The sequence below is a fragment of the Bos mutus genome, chromosome 8 (genome assembly GCF_027580195.1).
Source record: "Bos mutus isolate GX-2022 chromosome 8, NWIPB_WYAK_1.1, whole genome shotgun sequence".
Taxonomy (NCBI): domain Eukaryota; kingdom Metazoa; phylum Chordata; class Mammalia; order Artiodactyla; family Bovidae; genus Bos; species Bos mutus.
Genome location: NC_091624.1, coordinates 48394147 through 48414869, shown reverse-complemented (window position 1 = coordinate 48414869; position 20723 = coordinate 48394147). Strand labels below are relative to the sequence as shown.

At 39.1% G+C, this 20723-nt stretch overlaps 1 protein-coding gene across 5 annotated transcripts in view; it reads left to right on the top strand.

Annotated features, from left to right (window-relative positions):
• PPP3CC (protein phosphatase 3 catalytic subunit gamma) overlaps positions 1 to 20132 on the top strand; it is an 86087-nt gene extending 65955 nt beyond the window's left edge. For 2 of the 5 annotated variants that reach the window (XM_070375584.1, XM_070375588.1), the window contains exons 11-15: positions 4187 to 4213; positions 5101 to 5182; positions 5809 to 5906; positions 13026 to 13055; positions 14167 to 20132. In XM_070375584.1, the coding sequence (XP_070231685.1) occupies positions 4187 to 4213; positions 5101 to 5182; positions 5809 to 5906; positions 13026 to 13055; positions 14167 to 14384 (455 nt within the window). In that variant the 3' untranslated portion in view covers positions 14385 to 20132. The remainder of the gene's footprint in view (positions 1 to 4186; positions 4214 to 5100; positions 5183 to 5808; positions 5907 to 13025; positions 13056 to 14166) is intronic. The other 3 variants (XM_014478093.2, XM_070375586.1, XM_070375587.1) reach the window with 3 other exon arrangements.
• The last annotated feature ends 591 nt before the right edge of the window (positions 20133 to 20723 follow it).

Genomic DNA, 20723 nt, shown 5'->3' with positions numbered 1-20723 from the left:
TCTATGCTATCTTAACATTTCTATACATCTAAAACTATTGAAAAGTAAAAAATATATATATGAAAAAATCAATCAACAGGGACTTCTCTGGCAGTTGAGTGGTTAAGACTCCATGCTCACAATGCGGGAAGCACAAGTTTGATCCCTGGTTGGAAAACTAAGATCCTGAATGCTGCAGGCATGGCCAAAAAAAATTTTTTTAATCAATCAGTTAATGTAATTCACTGCATTAAGGGAAAAAATGGAGAAAAATCATTACCTCTCTAGGTGTAGAAATGGCATTGGATAAGATTCATCCTTCATTTACAATAGATCTCTTAAACTAGGTTTAGAAAGGAGTTTTTTAATCTGACAAATTTATCTGTGAAAACCTATAACAAATATCATATGTGAAATATTGAAAGCTTTCCTTAGTGGTTGGGAATAGACAAGGATGCCAGCTATCAAAACCTCTTTATAATATCTTATTAGAAGTTGTAGCCAGTACAGTAAGGCAATAGAAAGAAATACAAGGTATAAAGATTGAGGAGGAAGAAACAAAATGATCATTATTTATAGATCGTGATTTATAGATTTATAGATTGTTATTTATATGATTATATATAGAGGCAATTTAAAAGTTTATAGATTATTTATTAGAATCAATAAACAGATGTAGCAGAGCTGCTGGATACAAAGTCAGAAAGCAAAAATCACTGTATTTCTATTTGCCAGCAAGAAACAAAATGAACTTTTTAAAAAGATACCATTGACAATATCATTCCTAGCAATAAATCTAACAAATGATGTGTAATACCTCTAAGCAACAAACTAAACCATTATTAGAGAAATTAAAGGACATCTAAATAAATAGAAAGAAATACCATGTCCATAGATTATTGGAAGACTCAATGTTATAAAGGTATGTTATTCTCAGATTGATCTGCAGATTCAATACAAAGTCAAATATTAACCATTTGACCCTAAAATTTATATGGAACTTCTAAGGGTAGTTTCTGAAATTCATACGGAAATATCTAAATCAAAGAAGAAAGTAACTGGAATTATTAGCTCAAGGACAGAGGAGCAGTGAAACAAAACAGATCCACGTATATACAGACACTTGATTTACACTAGAGGTATCTCTGTAGAGTAATAGGAAAATGATGATATTGGTATGGTTTGAGAAAAAAATTAAACCTAACTAACCCCTATTGTATTCTAAATCCAAGAATAAATTCCCAGATGGACTAACACATTCAAATATGATAGAACAATAAAGCTTCTAATATGTATTACATAGAATGCATTCATGACCTTGAAGTAGAGGAAAATTTCTTAAACAATACACCAAAAAACACTGGCAATATAGGAAATTATTGGACTGCATTAAAAATTAGAACTTGTGTTTATCAGAAGACTAAGTGTGTAAAGCGGAGAAGGCAATGGCACCCCACTCCAGTACTCTTGCCTGGAAAATCCCATGGATGGAGGAGCCTGGTAGGCTGCAGTCCATGGGGTTGCTAAGAGTCGGACACAACTGAGCGACTTCACTTTCACTTTTCACTTTCCTGCATTGGAGAAGGAAATGGCAACCCACTCCAGTGTTCTTGCCTGGAGAATCCCAGGAATGGGGAAGCCTGATAGGCTCCCATCTATGGGGTCGCACAGAGTCGGACATGACTGAAGCGACTTAGCAGCAGCAGCAGCAAGTGTGTAAAGACAGCTACAGGGACTTCCCTGGTGGCCCAGTGGCTCTAGAACTCTGCACTCCCAGTGCCTGGGGGCCCGGCTTCTGTCCCTGGTCAGGGAACTTGATCCCACATGCTGCAACTAAGGAGTTCACATGCCCAACTAAGGATCCCACATACTTCAGTGAAGATAGAAAGCACAAATAAGACCTTTGGAGCAGCCAGATAAATAAATGTTTAAAAAAAAAAGACAAGCTACAGAATGGGGGAGGGTATTTGCTACACAACCAACAAACAGTTCACTTGCAGAGTATATAAAAAACTACAGATCAGTGAGGTGAGACTTGAATGAGCACTTCATAAAAGAGGATATCCAAATGGCCAATAAAAATAGGAAAAGTTATTCAGCCACAGTAGTCATTTTGAAAGTGCAGATTAAAACCACAATGGGTGATTCTGCATACCTACCAAAGTGGCTAAAGTTAAACATGAGTAACACCAAATGTTGACCAGAACGTATAGCAACAGGGATGCTCATACACTAAGTATAAATTGGTACATCCACTTTAGTAGATAATGCCAAACCATTATCCAGAGTTGAACATATATATACCTTATATCTGAGCAGTCTAACTGTAGGAGTGTACTTAGCAGAAATATGTGCAGCTGAGAAAAATACACCAGAATATTCATAGCAGCCGAGTTAGCCAAAAATTGGAATCAACCCAGATGACCACTGACAGTGAAAAGGATAAATAGATTGTGACATATTCTTATAGTGGAATTGTATACAATAATGACAGTGAACTACAGGAACAGAGGGAACATGGATGAATCTTAAAAACATAATGTTGAACAAGAGAAGCCGGACACAAAAATGCATTATTTGATTGTTCCAACGACATACATTAAAAATAAAATTAAAACTAGTGCTTGTGAATACATGCTTAAATGGTAAAACTATAAAGAAAGAGCAAGAAAGTGATTCCAATAGAAGTCAAGAGAACAGTTTTCTTTGGGAAGAGGGGGACTCTTAATTATTAGGAGGGGCCCAAGTAGGGGGAAATCTGTGGTGCTGACAAGGCTCTATTTATTGTCCTGGCTGGTTATTTGGCCATTTGTGTTTTAGTAAAAAGCACTGAGTCTGTCTTTGTTTTATGTACTTTTCTATATGTTTATCATACTTCACAATAGAGGTTTTTTTTTTACCAAAGTTATAAGCCTACAAAAATGTAGAGATTTTTGTAGGAATTTTGGAAGCCAGGAAACAAACGAATTAGTATTACTAACTTGGCTGATTCAAGAAAGCTGAAGCCTGGCTTAGTAATGGAGAATGCTGAGTTCAGCACAGAATTCTCAAAAAGCAGAGGAATTGCTAGACTGTGCCAGTTGTTAGAACTGGGGCCTATTGAGAAGAGGGAGATGGCCTCTAGCTAAAATAAGTAGAGCAGGTAAGAGATATTTGAAAGGCAGTTAAAGTCCTAGCTGTCTTTTCTCCCAAGACCAGAGGCTAATATCCAAAAAAGTAAACCAAAGAATTTCTGGACAGGGATACAGTTGAGGGCATCGATAACTTTGCCAAAAATGGGTAAATTAAGTGATCGCATGCATTCTCAGTGGGCTTCCTTGGTGGTTCAAAGAATCTGCCTGCAATGCAGGAGAGCCGGATTCAATCTCTGGGTCAGAAAGATTCCCCTGGAGAGGGAAATGGCTATACCCACTCCAGTATTCTTGCCTGGGATATCCCATGGACAGAGGCACCTGGCAGGCCACAGTCCATTGGGTCACCAAGAGTCACACACAGCTGAACAGCTAACACACACACAGGCACATGTGCCCACGTTTTCAGTACTGATACAGAAAATACCCTAAAAAAAGACACACCCCGATCACTCTGTGTACAGAAAGCTGCAAGACAGCAGTCAACCACCAACCAGTTCAGAAAGCTTTCCAGTCCGTCATTCTTAACAATGAGCAAACACCAAGGATTATGGGACTTCTCTGTAGAGTCTCTGAGACAACAGCATAAAACAGCCTAAGTGGATGAACTTGAGATTCTAAAGATATAAAATTTAAACATGGAAAAACTATAGTATCTCCAGAAGGAGGTGAGAAGATAATTGTGTCCATCATACAAAAACATGATGCTCCATTTAGAGATGCACCTGCTGTTCATTCTGTCCTTTGTTCATTGTTTTCAGCATTATTTGTTACACAAATAATATCTTTTTTCCTTGTCTGATTTTATCTTCATGATCTGTGGGGATAGAATATGTTGGAAAATAAGAGATGTGAATTCATTTAAAACTTTGAAGACTCCATGCAAGAAGTCTGTAATTTAATATTCTATCATGATACCAAGGATGTCTCTTCTGAGCTGATAAAGATAATAGCCTGCTTCTCTCATTGCATTTCACTTTGATTTTTTTTTTCTCTCTCTTCCATGCAAACTTAAATTTCTCTTCCCATATTTCTATTTCCATCTCCTTGTTTCTTGGTGTCTCTTCTCCCTGAAGATCACTACATTTCAAGCTTTCAGAAAGGTATCTGAACAGAATGTGCTACGAGCTTAATACTCGCTGTCTGTCTCATCACAGTCTATTAATTAGACTTTTTTAGTTATAGTTGAATAATTTCAGACAGGCCCTCCATCCTCCCTTTCTGTTTTAATGTTTACGTTTTCTCTGGCCCCTGCTGTGTGATCCTGCAGGATTTTGAGAGCTGGGTGGGTGAGGAAGGAGAGGCCACGTTTCTTAGTTTCTGACTTTTGAATGCGGCCACCTGATGCATGCCTGGACATTGACTTCTGGTGTGTGAGCTGTTTCCTAAATCTGGTATGAGAAAAGGCCACAGTCTTCTGTTAACTTTTTTGATGTTTTATAAAATACCTTACCCGTCATCCTCATTTGTACTGCACAGCTGTCTGTGGTTGGAAATAACTCACCAGTGTGTACGTGAGGATGATAGAATGAAAGCAGCTCCTGCTCAGTTCAGGAGAGCCAGCTATGTGCTGTGTTTCCACGTAGAAGACAAGTGCTTAAGTCATCCCTTGCCATTTGGCCGACCAAGCCCTGCATCGTAAGGTGGCCCACAGCATTCTCAAGAGATGTTTTTGCTGTAGTAGCAACTGTCTTTGTTTGTATGTATTTCCTTCTTCACTATGTTCTACCTTTCAGAAGCACCAGTAAGTTCCTACCTTCATAAATCTGCTCACTCTGTCCTTCTTGTGGCCCCTCCATTTTTTTACTTCATCTTTATTTTTTTCCCCTGCTCCTTAAAACTTCCTGGGTTTTTTGTTTGTTTAGACAAACTTTGGCCTTGATTTCTTTGTTTAAAACCATTTCTTTAACTTAGAAAGGCACTTCATCCTGCATTTTTTTAAACCTGTTAGCATATTCCTTTAACTCACATATTGTTTGTATTCTCTAAGGAGGCACTACAGTTCGCAAGGAGATCATCAAGAATAAAATCAGAGCTATTGGGAAGATGGCACGGGTCTTTTCAATTCTTCGGTAAGGAAAAGCCTTGTCATTATGGTGTGCAATAAAAATGTTTTGAGAGTGATTTAGAAGTTGATTTCAGATCGGTAGTTTTAGAATTGGAGTGTGGTATCAAAACTGTGGGTCTTTGGGTTGAATGCAGATTGAATCAGTCCTACATATTAAAGTGACTAGAAATAATTCTGGCAAACATTTATTTGGTGTGAGCTTAGATACAGTGCAGTGAATGTTAGTGATTTAATGTGGATTCTGGAGCTCAGTGGCCTCTGTTCACATCCTGGCCCTATATCTTCTCAGCCATGTGATCTTGTGCCTCATTTTCTTGGCCTGTAAAAGATAATAGCAGGATCTGCCTTTTAAGGTTATTTGGAGGATTAAATAGGGTAATATATGGAAAACATTAGATCAGCACCTGACTATTAAGTGGCTCTAATTTAAAAGCAGGGCCTGGCTAATTGCTTAAAGTTGGAATATTTACAGAAAACATCCCTTTTGGGGGTCAGGGAAGAGGTAGAAGAAGGAGTATCTATCCTCCATCTTTGTGCATCTTTTCTTGTCTTCTTTCACGTATCTTTGTAGATACTAAGTGGTAGACACCCTGCATGGCATTAACCTGGGGCTTTGATCTTCTCTTGCAGGGAAGAGAGTGAGAGCGTGCTAACTCTCAAGGGCCTGACTCCTACAGGGACACTGCCTTTGGGTGTCCTCTCAGGAGGAAAGCAGACTATTGAGACAGGTAAGTATGAGCAATACTTCTTTCATGGAATGTGTGCTCTTATTATCCAGCATTCAGTGTCAAATTGGAAATTAAGGCTTCTTTCAAATTAATGGCACTGAAGCAATTGAATATTCATCTCTGGAGGGGAGAAAATGGATTGCTCCTTCTCACCATATGTAAAAACTAAATCAAAATGAATTATAATTTAAGTGTAAAAGATAAAAAAAATAAACTTCCCAGAAAAAAACATGCAAAGTAAGCACTGAGGAAGATAAAATTTTAAATATGACACAAAAAGCACTAAAATTAAAAGAAAAAAATAATTAATGGGTTTCATTAAGATTAAGAATGTCTATTCACAGAAATTCATGACTAAAAAAGGGAAAAGACAAACTTTAAACTGGGATATTTTTGTAGTACATATGTCTAACAAAGAACTTACATTCAGAGTCTATAAAGAACTGCAACTCCATAAGAAAAATACAAACAACTAATTTTTTTTAATGGTCAAAAAATTTTAACAGTACTTCACAAAAGAGAGTATCAAAATGGCCAAAAAGCATATGAAAATTTGATGCTTAAAAATGGATATAAAACCATGGTGAGATACCACTACACATCCTCTAGAATGGCTAAAATTTAAAAGTGTGACAGTATCAAGTGTTGGTGAGTTTGTGGAAAACAAGATATATTGCCAGTGCATTTGCAGATTGGTTCAGCCACTTCAGAAAATTGCTGGGCAGTAAATCAAAACATTTGTCTACCCTATAACCAGGCAATAAAAATAACGTTATGAATCTATGCAAAAACATTATGAATAAATGCAAAAAATATTCCACTTAATATTTATACAGTGGAGTATTACTCAACAATAAAGGTAACATCATGAATATATAAAAAAAACAGCACTATGAATATATGGTTGAATTTCATAGATACCATGTTTAACTAAATACACTAGATACAAAAGAGCACAGACTATTTGATTTGTATGATGTTCAGGAGCAGGCAGATGAACACTTCTGGGTGGGACCAAAGTGAGGGTGTGGGGCAGGGACTGGCAGCTCTGGCTACAACCATGATGAACACAGCCTCATGATGCCTTCATCGTGAGGAACGTGTTCCTGGGGCTTCGTCAGCTTCCTGGAGCCCTGGTTCATCCCTGAGGGTCCCGACTAGGGAGTTATCATCCCCTTGTTGATGACCGGGTCACTTAGCTGTTGTCTTTAGTCATGAAGAGATACAAAATCACCTCAATACCCTGACCACCTCCCTTGATGCGCCTGCTTTGGCCATCCACTGCCTTAAATACTCACAGCACATTGGAACGTCTTACTGTACAGTGCAGTACCTGACCACCTCCCTTGATGCGCCTGCTTTGGCCATCCACTGCCTTAAATACTCACAGCACATTGGAACGTCTTACTCTACAGTGCAGTACCTGACCACCTCCCTTGATGCGCCTGCTTTGGCCATCCACTGCCTTAAATACTCACAGCACATTGGAACGTCTTACTCTACAGTGCAGTACCTGACCACCTCCCTTGATGCGCCTGCTTTGGCCATCCACTGCCTTAAATACTCACAGCACATTGGAACGTCTTACTCTACAGTGCAGTGCTATTTTCCCTGTCACTTTTTTCACCTTTTGATGAATTGTATACCTACCTAATGTAAACTGTACAAACTCCATAAAATGTTTGTGTGCTCTGCTGGGATAGAAAGACACTGATGCTGGGAAAGATTGAAGGCAGGAGGAGAAGGGGATGACAGAGGATGAGATGGTTGGATGGCATCACCGACTCAGTGGACATGAGTTTGAGCAAGCTCCAGGAGTTGGTGATGGACAGGGAAGCCTGCAGTGCTCCAGTCCATGGGGTCGCAAAGAGTCAGACACAACTGAGTGACTGAACTGAACTGAGACAGAAAGTGCTGTTCTTGGGGGGAGAGCCTAAAAATATTAAATAAGGAAAGAAAAAAAAGGAAGTGCTGTTCTAGAAAAAAATACAATTAAAAAATAATAAAATGGAAAAATAAAAAGTACTGTTTTTCTAAGAAAAATACATGACTGTCTCTGTGAAACCTGTGGATCTGAAGGCTGATTCTGCGTACTCACTACATGAGCATCAGCGAAGGGTTTAAGAACTGTTACAGGATACTGGGGCCACCAATAGAAGAACATACTCAGAAGGAAGATCTGTCCCACCAGAATTATGCCTAAATATATTTTCAGGATGAATTTACTTCTGCTCTCTTCTGGATTAAATTATTTTTCTGCTTTAAAAACAACAACAACTGGCAGACTCATAAATAGTAAAAGAAGTCAAAATGGCTCCTCTGGTGGGAGAATATGGACCCAGAAAGGGCAAGGGGACTTTTGGAGTAGGAGTCATGTTCTGTATTACTATTGGGGTGATAGTTACACAAGTGTGTGCATATATATAAAGATGTATTAAGCAGTGCACTTCATATCTGTGCATAGCATGTGCCTCACTTGTGTGCATTTTATATCTTAATTTGATGGGGAGTGGAGGTTAAAGTTCCTCAGTCAGAGAAGGAGTTTGCCTCTTTGCCTGCAAACCATATCCTGCAAGATATGGTTTCCTCTTCAACCATAATGTCAGTTCTGAAAATCATGTGGGTGCTGACTTCCTAAGGAGAGGGCCTGATAGAACCCAGGAATGAAAAGGTTGATGTTTGTCAATATAAATAGATCTGGTCAAGCAGGGGGAAGAGACATGAGATCAGATCACTGGATGACTAAATTCTAGGCTTGAAAACTGGAGTTGAAGCATTAACAACTTAGAGTTCACTGCTTTTTTGCCCTTTTTTTTTTAAATTGTTTCTACTTCAGTTTTTCTTTTTTCCTCTTCTCCTATAGGAATACCTCTTACAGGAATTCTTTGTGTTTTGTAAATATTCCAAGGCTATTGATTCTTAGGAACAGCCTCGTTTCCCCATACTTTTTATAGGATTGGTTTCCTCTTTTCTCTTTCAAATCAAATACTGAAATATTAGTTTATTTATGAGGAAGAATGAATATTTCCTCTTTAGAAGTATATAATTAATTTTCTTAGCTTCTGTAGTTTCACAGGAAGAATATTGTTTCCAATTGAATTTTTCCTGTCAAATGCACAGTTTCTTGTAAGCAAAATACTTTTCCATCATTACTTCATTGTTAGCCATGTGAGATATTCTGAGAGCAACTCTGACAAGGCATTTTAGAGTTAATAGGAAGTAACGTGGGTAAAGGAAAAAAGGAACACCCTATACATCCTTGCTTGAAATGATTCAAAAATTTGCTGATCCACAAAGTTGTTTTAATCTGAACCAAATTTTTCTAGATCTTGATTTGAAAAAGTAAATCAGCAAATCTGGGATAAGTAGCAGAATTTCATAGATGTGTTGTTTGGAGATTTGTTGTTTATAACCCTTAATCTACCTTTTGTTCTCAGTCCCCAATATATGCAGTTTCTCTTCGTTCCTGACTTGAATATGAATGTTTTAATCAATATAAGATTGTTATTGATACAACCCACTCCAGTATTCTTGCCTGGAGAACCCCAGGGACAGAGGAGCCTGGTGGGCTGCCAGGTATGGGGTACCACACAGTAAGCGACTTGGCAGCAGCATTGATATTTGAAAATTGATAGAAAGCTCAGGAATGTGTCAGAACATAACTAAAGTTGCAGCAAACTTTTTAGAGCCTCTTATTCTATCATTGATTTGCAAGAACTGAGTTAATTTTGTCATTTTTCCATCAGAATCTCAGTTCCACAGGTTCAGTGACAAATGAGCATTAGCTGAAAAGACCTTTTATTGTTCATAGAACTTTACTTGGACAGCCTTCAATGAACAAGGTCCCAACCCATATAACCTTATAGCCTACATTCATTTATACTCCACCTTATTCCAAGGGGGATTTGAGTAAGTTACAGTATACATCCAACATGGTGAAGGGAAATAAATATGCTGAGAAATTGGAGCACAAAGGAAAACAAACCAGTGAAATCCAATAATCACACATTTAATTCCAGGCTTCCAAGTAGCCAAAATAAAGAGGAAAGACCATAAGATTAAAAAAAGAAAAAGAAAAACAGATCAGTTATAAATGGCACTCCACTGAAAGTTTTAAAGTTTTGTACTACAAATGGAACCATCAAGAAAGTGAAAAGACAACCCACAGCATGGGTGAAAATACTGAGTTGACCAAAAAGTTCCTTTGGGTGTTTTCATAACATCTTGCAGAAAGACCCAAAGGAACTTTTTGGTCAACCCCATCTTTACAAAGCATATATCTGATAGGAGACTAGTATCTAGAAACTGTAAAGAACTCTTGTAACTGAATAACAATAAGACAAATTACCCAATTAAAAATGGGTAAAAAATTGAATAGACATTTTTCCAAAGAAGGGATACAGATGACCAATAAGCATGTAAAAAGATATTCCACATCATTAGACATTAACCACAATGAGAAACCACTTTAATTAAAGACCCACTGGATAGTTGTGATCAAAAAGACAGACGATAACAAGTGTTGGTGAGAATGGAGAGGAATTATGATTCTCATATACTGTTGGTAGGGATGTAAAATGGAGCAGCTCTTTGAAAACCAATCAGGCAATTTCTTTGATGATTGAACATACAGTTAATCATATGACCCAGAAGTTCTATTCCTAGTTACATACCCAGAGAAATGAAGATATAACCACACAAAAACTTGTACACAAATGTTCATAGCAGCATGCTTTGTAATAGCCAATAAGCAGAAACAACACAGATGTCTATCACCTAATGAACAGAGAAACAAAATGTGGTATATCCATACAATGAACTATACTATTCAGTCATAAAAAGGAATGAAATACTGTTACAATCCTCCGCATGAATGAACCTTGAAAACATTTTGCTGTGTGAAAGAAGCCAATCACTAACACCACATAGTATGTGATCCATTTATGCAAAATGTCTAGAACAGCCAAATCTGTAGAGACAGAAAGTAGGTAAGTGGTTGATTGTAAGGTTAGGTGAAGGAATGAGGGAGGGAGATCATTTTTTTTTGGTGGGGGGAGAGTGATGAAAATGTTCTAACCATAGATTGTGGTAATGGTTGCACAACTCTAAATATATTAAAATCATTGAACTGTACACTTTAAACAAGTGAATTTTATGGTATATGAATTATATTTCAGTAAAGAAATCTCATTCAATAAAAAAAAGTATTTCAGTACGGGAGGGGGGGAAAACCAGTTCTTCAGTTTTATATGACTCTTACTTATAAAGAATATCCCTCATGCAGGCTAATATCTTAATACCTAGTGCAAAAAGCAATTCTAGGAGGACCCAAAATAATGCGATGTTAGTACACATTTTACCGCAAACATAGCTTTTAAAGTCTAATTAAACCAACACTCTATACAATTTCAGGTAAAGCTTTGTTCTCTCACTTCCTAACAGTTGCTGTTATAGTATGCTGTCTGAAGGCACTGTCCTTTCCTTCTGAGAGTTTGTTCTCTGTGAAGTGATTTGGGAGGATGTGACATTGCTTTAACACATGCCAACATATGGTTGACAAATGTAAACACTCACTTGATAAATTGATCCCAAGTTGCCATTTTTCACATTTCTTTCAGAAGTTAATTTTCAGTTCTTCCGGTTTTTCCTCTATGATTGATTATAAAAAGCTTCGGGAACAGCAAACTGTTACTGTTCATTATTCTTCCCTGCCTTCTTTTAAAAAATTAGTTTTGGGGGAGCTGACAGGATTTTCCTAATAAGGTCTTTTCTCACTACAACCTGTAACATTTTCATACGCAGTAAGTCCCCTACATAAGAAGAAGTTTCATTCCAAGAGCACGTTCGTATGTCCAGTTGGTTTGTAAGTTCAACAGAGGTAGCCTGGGCACCCAACTAATTTCACATAATACATGAAAAACAAACACAGAAACAAAGGAAACATTTTCCATCTCACAGTCCAGTACCTTGAAAAGTACAGTAAACAGCTGGCACATAGGGGCTGGCATCGAGTGAACAGGCAAGAAGAGTTACTGCCTGGAGGAGGTGAGAGATGGTAGAACTGAAGGATGGTCATCAATCAATAGAAGACAAGCTGCAACTTCACTAAAAGAACTTAGGTGACTGAACGTGAGAACACATGTTCTTCAACTTGAAGGCTTATATGTAGAGGACTTACTGTAGTACTGCTTTTACTGTCTTAAAAAACAAATGCAGGAAAGTTTACCTGTTAGTACTAATTTTTGAATAGCTTCCTTTTCCATCACTAAAGAAGAGGGCCTTGTTAGTAACTGGCCTGCTCTCTCATGTGGAGAATGGAAGCCATGTCAGTTGGATATGTCAGCCTCTGCTGTTTCTCTAATTCCAGATGGTACATGAATTTGTATTTGAAATTGAATAGCTTTATGCCTTTCCCAGCTTAGTAATTCACCCCTTGGAAAAGAAATAACCTCTCACTTATATTCCATTTTTTCTTTTCCTTCCAAATGCCAGTCTGTTATTCAAAAGCCACTCTTTTAAAAAATATATATATTATTTATTTATTTTAACTGGAGGATAGTTCCTGTGGCAAAAGCCACTGTTTTTTATTAAGTAATTTTAAAGGATAGCTAGACCTTATACAAGTTGCTTGAAATCATCCATAGTTTTAAATAACTTTTTTTAATAGGATGCAGCAGCAGCTCAGTTAGTACCATCTGAACTATCACAAACTAAAGAACGGTTGTAATATCAGGTGATTTGACTGGACATGTCATTATTTTGGATACATGAATGTCAAGGCATAAATTAGCAGCTGGCTACTTAAAATGAGGAAAGCAGCATTTCGTTTCTCCGAGTCAGCTTGACTGTCTTAGCCGTGGATGCCATCAGCTAAAAGGTTCTCGTGCCACTTGCAGTGTGAGAAACCTCAGTAACTCTCCCCACCTCGTGTTCCCCCAGCCCCACCCCTAGTTTAGTTTTTCGCAATAAGCCTCTCGCTTCTCTGACTAGTTCACTGTTACTACGGATGGGAACAGGCTCGAAGGTCGGGCCCGGGATGTCTGCTGGCAGCGGTGCTGTTGGTTTACTCACTCTTTCTCTGTCTTCCTTTTTGCATGCCACTGCTCCTGCCTCTTACAGCCACAGTAGAAGCGGTAGAGGCCCGGGAAGGTATGGCCATGTTCCTACGATAGATGTGATCATGTGTCTGTGTATTAGTTCTTAAAAAAGCTTTGTCAATGTTAGACATCTTTTATTATTGCATCACCAGAACTGTTAACACTGAGAAAAGGAAAAGATAACTCTAGCTATGCTCACAAAGTATTTCCTTTGTGTCCTTCATCTGTGTAATATTAACTCAAATGACCCTCTCCACAGCCAAAGTCCTTTCTGGGCTCTCTCAGTTTTAATGCAATGGCTGAAGTTTAAGCCACCAGTCATGGGGTGTTCAGATGGTACATGCTGATAGCCCTTCCATAGCTATGAGGTATCCATTTATTTATTGGAAATTCAAACCATCAACCTCTTTATCTAATGATTCTGAAGCATATCAAAAGTGGAGGCAAGAGCAGATAGGAATGCAGTCTGATTTGTTGCTGAGGTTGCCCTCAGTCAGCCAAGCTAAATTATACAAATTTTAAGTAACAAATTATCTATGAATCTGAGGCTGAAAGCATCACAATTGATAAACTTATGTTATAAATTTAATTGTTCTGTTAGATAAGGTGGTTCACACTGGGAATGCCTTTCCTTGGTGGATACAGAAGTGCAGACAGAAAGAAAATACCTAGAAACTATTTTTTTAGATGGCTTTTAACTTATGTTCAGCTCCTGGTTTTGCAAGATTAAAAAAAAAAAAAGCTATCCTAAACAAATGGATTAGCTCTTTTGTTACTTTTTTGTGTGGTCAGTGTGATGTTTGTGTTAGAGTAACTAGTCTGCTTAACTTGTTCTCTTATTCTAGTGTTGCCTTCTTTCCTCTCTCTGAGCACGTTTCTGGCCCATAAGAGACTCTTTCAAAGATGTTGGGGGCTTTATGTCAGGTCCACTTCTGCTGTGATGAACTGAACTATGAAAATTACTTTCACAGTTTCAGTGGCCCTTTGGGCCTTAAGGAAACAATAGCTTCAGACCAGGCTAATTGAAATCAAATATCGTTCATTGCCTTCACCAGATATGTGCTCCACGGTCACCCTTCTATATTTTCCTCTAGGAGGTTGCTGTATGCTAAGAAACTTAAAAGATATCTAATGGAGCTCCTCCCTTTCCTGTTTTCCTGTAGCCATCAGAGGGTTTTCGCTTCAGCACAGGATCCGAAGTTTTGAAGAAGCCCGAGGTCTCGACCGGATTAATGAGCGGATGCCACCCCGCAAAGATAGCCAGTACTTTGATGGGCCGGTGAAACTGGTCCAAGCCAACGCTGCACACAGGAGCGACAAGGGAAGAAGAGCCAGTAATGACTCAGAGCCCTGCGGTGGCACTGGTGGCTCCAAGACTTAACAGTCCGTGTTATTTATTTATTATCGGAAAGCTAAACACAAACAACTTAAACAACTTAAACCTGGAGGTGCATTCAAAATACACTCTGCATTTACTCTGTAAGAAACGTGACCCTTTTATAAATTCTTTTAATTTATGTTTAATATATATGTAAAATGCATCTGTTTCTTTTTTCCTTTTTTTTCCCCCCTCTAATTTTTAGGAACTGATCTGATTGTCTGACACATAGTGAAGTCGTGTGTTATAAAGGGGACTGTCCCCAAATAAAAGGGCCTTGGAAACTGCTTCCCTGGCTTTCTGACTTGAACTAGTCAGCCTTTTCTCTTGTTTTTGGAGGTAGTATTGTTCATTTCAGGCTAATCATTTTGCAAACACAAAAAGGTGTTTTCTTTTTCCTTTTCTACAGGGTACCACTGAAAAATATCTCTTAGATTTCAGTGGCTAAAACTTCTCTTCTTATGGAAAACTTGATTATAGTAGAACTCCTCAGTGAATAACCCAAACCCAGTGATTTTAAGGGCCAAGGGAAATGCTTTCCATAATAACCTACTCTCTTCTGGACTCTCAGTTACTCTTAATGTATCCTGGTATGGCAAAATAAAAAATAATGAGGGATTTTTTTAGAATGACTTAAAATTTATTCATCTAACCTTGAGCATGATTGGTTTAAACTTCCCTTAGAACTTTGGAGATTTCTTAACTGTTGCCAGATTCTTTTGCTTTTATTTTTGAATCCTAGGTAATTTACCTCATCTGCAAAGGAAGTGACATTTCTAAATATTTTATAAATGCCCTCTGTAGAACCTTCGACAGTTATGCCCTTCCGTGTTATTGCATCAGCTCTCACATCTCTTCTCCCTGTCTTCCATCTGTTTTTCTGTGTCGACATTTTTGAAACCAACTGGGGCCCCTGGAGGAGGGCATGGCAACCCACTCCAGTATTCTTACCTAGAGAACCCTATGGGCAGAGGAGCCTGGTGGGCTACAGTCCATAGGGTTGCAAAGAGTAGGACACGACTGAAGCGACTTAGCACGTGCGCACAGGGTCGTGGAAACTGATTAGGTTAAAACGGTCCCCTTGTGAACTGCAAGTCTTGCTAAAGGGCATTCCTGTCTATCAAATACTGGGACGTTCCTCCATGTTTTTAGCACTCACTAGGTTGAACTGTGTATTATTAGTCTCTGTCGCATATTTTAGAATATAAAAACAAGTGTTCAGATATAATGTTTGAATAACCTTCCCTTAGTTTTTCAGGTCACAACCAACTAGTGAAGAACGTTTCAGGGATCCTTAGGCTCCCATTTTTGGTTTAGCCTGGTGACAGGTGCCATGTCGTAATAACTCATCGGTCAGCCTTGAAACATGTATCCCAGGCAGTAGTACTTTATGTTTGGAGCTTCGAGGACACCAGAAAACGTTTTTCAAAAAAATACAACTTCAGGGAATTCTCTGGTTGCCCAGTAGTTACAACTCCTCCACACGTTCACTGCTGAGGGCTTGAGGTTCAGTCCCTGGTCAGGAAACTAAACTCCCTCAAGCCACGTGGTGTGGCTCAAAAAAGAAACAACAGCCAAAAAAAACCGAAAACAAACATAATTTCATAAGGAGAATGAGGATTAAGCCCATCTATCTCTGTTTTCCTATACCTTGCTAACAGTTCCCGATTTGTTTATGACAGAAATCAAAGTATTTTGGAGGTTGGAATCTGATGGCATAGATTGCTCTCTTAACAAAAAAGATAGGAAGGATATTGGGACGAAGAGAAAAACATCTCTTTTTGGATTGTGAGTAAAACTTCTGAAAGGAGGGAGAGTCTCCAGTAGCTGTCTTTACTGATCATCATTTCTTTATAATCAGAGGAATTGATCACCTAGATATCCTCATACTCCTCTTTCCCCCAATCCCAACAGAGAAAGGGCTGCCATCTTGGAAATCTCATGTAACACTGACCATCAGTTCACAAGTCTGATGGATGGATGTCCCTGATCCCATTCTCTTGTCCATCGAGGCTATTCTTACACATACACGGTCCACAGGTAGAAACCTTGGGCTTCGATCGTAAGGGCTTCAGTCAAGAGGCGAATAGGGAAGTAGTTACTTTAAATCCTTATAAGCAAAAATTATATTAGTTTTTTAAAAAAGAAGTTACTTAGGAAGGTCTTCATTTTCTTCTCAAAATGAAGTAGTATGATAAAACAATTTTCCTTGACAAAGCTGAGTGAAAAGATGTATTTTACAGGTACCCTTTGAGCAGTTGAAGTACCAGCCAAAAGTTAAGTGGTCACAATTCAAGAAAATTAGAAGGGGTTTAAAAGAGCAAAAGCTCTTATAGGAAGTTGGGTTTGGAAATCCTGTTGAATGCTAGAGGTAAAAGCATTTCTTATGTTCTGTGGAAGGCTGGGGTGTGTACTTCAATGCTTTAGAAAGTTGTGTGGTGAGTATAATACAGTGCGTGCATGCTAAGTCACTTCAGTTGCGTCTGACTCTGTACAACATGGACTATATGTAGCCCACCAGGCTTCTCCACCCATGGGATTTCCCAGGTAAGAACACTGGAATGGGTGGCCATTAAAACCAGACCACAGTCAGTGTACCTGTATGGGCATTTGCACCTGTGATTCAAGACAGTTTAGAAGATGTGAGCCTTAGGAATATATTGTAATAATGGTACTTGTTCTTCCCTTTAGACTTCATTGGAGGATTTTAACCTATTTTTTTAATGTTTTAATCTAAACAACAGCTCCCAAGAGGGCTGGTGGCCTGCCGTCAGTTTGTCATAGGACTACCTTGGGCCTGATCGTTTGCCTGGAGTCATCATTTCAAACATTTTAATGTTCTCAGTGCTCTGCAGTGTCGCTGTTTTGAAAACCTCTTCTGTTTTTACTAAATCTTTCCTTTGAATGTTTGCTCTAAACATACTGGAAATACTTTTCTCTTGTTCTCCTTCACTTTAAAGTTCACAGGGACCTTATTCAACTCTTCTCATGGTGGGGGGCAGCGGGGGCATGGGGCACTTTCTATATCTTTGTGAACTTTTCTGAAATAACCATTTTTGAAATGACACTTCCCAAAACTCAGTTTTCCCAATTTTGTTTACTTCCATGTTATACAAAATTTCAGAGTGATCAGTTGACAGTTCTCATTAATCAAAATTTCAGTACTTATCTAATACAAGTTCAAAACATACATCCGTTTTTAATTTCTGTGTCCTGAATATTTACAGCAAAAGCAAAACAAATAAACTGTGTGTGTGACAGAATGCTAAAACAAAAGCAGCCTGTTTTCTTGAAAACCGTAGGTTATAGGTATAGACATTGCTAATTCACTGGGCTTTTTTGACTAGATATTGACCATCAAAGCGAAAATGGCTTATCACACCAATGGGCATGATGTGCCTTCTTGCCTAAGACAGAAGCATCAGACTCTCCAGGAATATCGGTGTTTTTCATATCTTTTAATCTATGTTTACATAGCCTTCTCTGTTCCTATAGAACAGATACAGTTCCATGAAACAAGTTTTTCTCAATAGCAAAGATTTGCTTTCTTATCCTGGTAACAGGATATCTGATTTCATGACACTATTCAAAATAGGGCTTCCCTGGTGGCTCAGATGGTAAAGAATCTGCCTGCAATGCAGGATACATGGATTTGATCCCTGGGTCGGGAAGATCCCCTAGAGAAGGGCATGGCAACCCACTCCAGTATTCTTGCCTGGGAAGTCCCATGGACAGAGGAGCCTGGCACGCTTCAGTCCGTGGGGTCGCAAAGAGTCGGACATGATTGAGTGACTAACACACATTCAAAATAGGAAAAGAAATGTTCTTACTTGTTTTGTAAACAGAATGTCATTATTTAATATCCTTATGGAGAAAGGGTGGGATTCCTTAGAGTTGGATAACTTGGGGCCTTGGCATTGTCCCTTAGATCCTCTTCTGAGTTATTTTAACACACAAAGTTTGAGGTGGCTGCTCTAAGAAAAATATTATAAACCATGCCTACATGAGATACAGCTGGATTCACTGCTCATGGTCATTACTCAAGAGTCTCTCTAGCCTCAGAGTAAATAAGGCTGAAATCTGTTCCCTCTACTCTCCCTTGTTTTATGTAAATATTGTTTGCTGATCTCCAGAATTTTCGATTGTACCATACCTATACATACAAAACTCAAGCTCTTGAGAATTAAGTTTATCCTGACCACTCTGGGTGACCAGTCAGTTAAAATGGTTTAGAACAATCTTATTACTGGATTGGCTGATTCATAGTTTTTCTCTATATTAATTATCAGGGGTGTTTCTTTTTTCCCCTCTCATTTTTGTATTGAAAATTATTTTCGCACCCATAAAGACTTGTTGATGTATCATTCTAGAATCTCCAACATTTATCATAGTTGTTATAGTAACGTGGAACCCAAGGTTTTCAGAGCATTGTTCAGCTTTCCATATCCCTGCAGAAAAGACAAGAGGGAAGGTGAACCCAGAGCCTGGGGTGTGGGAGTGAGGCTCCAATTTCCTAAATCATTTGTGATTATAAACATGGATTCCCATCTTGCCTGGCACCCAGGTCTACAGGTTTTCTGAAATCTGCTATACTAGAGAGTAAAGAGCAGGCTAGGGGAACCCAACAATAGCTGGAGGAGGGTTTTTATTATCTGGAGCATAGCACTGAAGCATCGACATCCCACAGTCCCTCTTCAGCTCTGCTGTGATCAAAGGCTCCTAGGAGAGTCATAAGAAAGAGCAGATGCGTGTAGGGGAAGAAAGTCGTGTAGTCGAAAAACAGGGTCATTCCTCTTGAGTCCAGCAGAGAACTGTATTCACAGGAGAGCTCTGTGCCATTGACAAGAGTGCGAAAGAGGAAGCCTACATGACTTTGAGACTTGTGACCTGACCTGCCTCTGTCCAGCCAACCACATTGAATGGGGTCAGTTAGCTGCCTTCATCTATGGAGTCACAAAGGTAAAGATGATCCTGGAGAGTATATTCCCTCCAGGGAGGCCATGGCCTCACGCCCCAGCAGCCTTGGCAGGACTTGCTAAATAACACCTTTGTCCAAGACAGGGTTATGTGTCTTCTCCTCTCTACACCCTCATGAGCAGTCCAGGTGGCTTAAGATCAAGAAGGGAGGACATGGATGTGGACCATCCCTCTGAGCAGCCCTAAGGGAGGGCCATGCACACTGCCTTTTTGTAAGTCTTTGCCCTGATTCCCTTCACTCCCTTAACATAGCTGTCTTCAAATAACTTTATGTTTTTTTGCATGTTAAAGTGAAGTGCATGTAATAAGGAGGTGGTCTACTGTAGATTTTGTTTGTGGCAACAAAGATAGGATTTTTGTCTGTCAGAGAAACTTTTTGGAGACACCATCACGAATGCCTCACTTCCTTTCTCAGCGCACTGTGACCCAAAGCTGTGTTTCCTAGTAGAGATGTCAGCAGGCGTTTTTCCAAGAAAGGATCTGGGCTTTGCTTCCTAAATGAGACAGTTAGACATATGAGACTAGCTGGTGGTGTATTTTTTTGAGGCTTTTCTGAATGATGGATTATTTGCTTGTGCTTAGAGATTACTGGCTTTTTCTTGCTTTCTGTTATGTTAAAGCAAATGGTGTAAATGTTATTTATTAGTAGAAATCATTTAATAAGTTTTTTGTGAACAAAAAATTAATTTGTTAGAACTTTCTTACTGTATGGTGGAAGTCATCTTGGAAAAAAAAGCAGAAAACACACTTCAATTAAATGTTAACGTTATTGGCTCCCTGTGTCTTTATTTCCTATGTTTCCGGGTGGAGGCACTTGTATTTGGCTCTTGCTGATTCATGCCCGACTCTTTTGCAGCCCCATGATCTGTAGCCTCTAGGCTCCTCTGTCCTTGGGATTCTCCAGGCAAAAATATTGGGGTCAGTTATTTCCTTCTCCAGGGCTCTTCAGTTCAGTTCAGTTCAGTCCCTCAGTCGTGTCCGACTCTTTGTGACCCCATGAATCGCAGCACTCCAGGCTTCCTGTCCATCACCAACTCCCGGAGTTCACTCAGACTCACGTCCATTGAGTCAATGATGCCATCCAGCCATCTCATCTTCTGTCGTCCCCTTCTCCTCCTGCCCCTAATCCCTCCCAGTATCAGAGTCTTTTCCAATGAGTCAGCTCTTCGCATGAGGTAGCCAAAGTACTGGAGTTTCAGCTTCAGCGTCATTCCCTCCAGAGAAATCCCAGGGCTGATCTTCAGAATGGACTGGTTGGATCTCCTTGCAGGCCAAGGGACTCTCAAGAGTCTTCTCCAACACCACAGTTCAAAAGCATCAATTCTTCGGCGCTCATCCTTCTTCACAGCCCAACTCTCACATCCA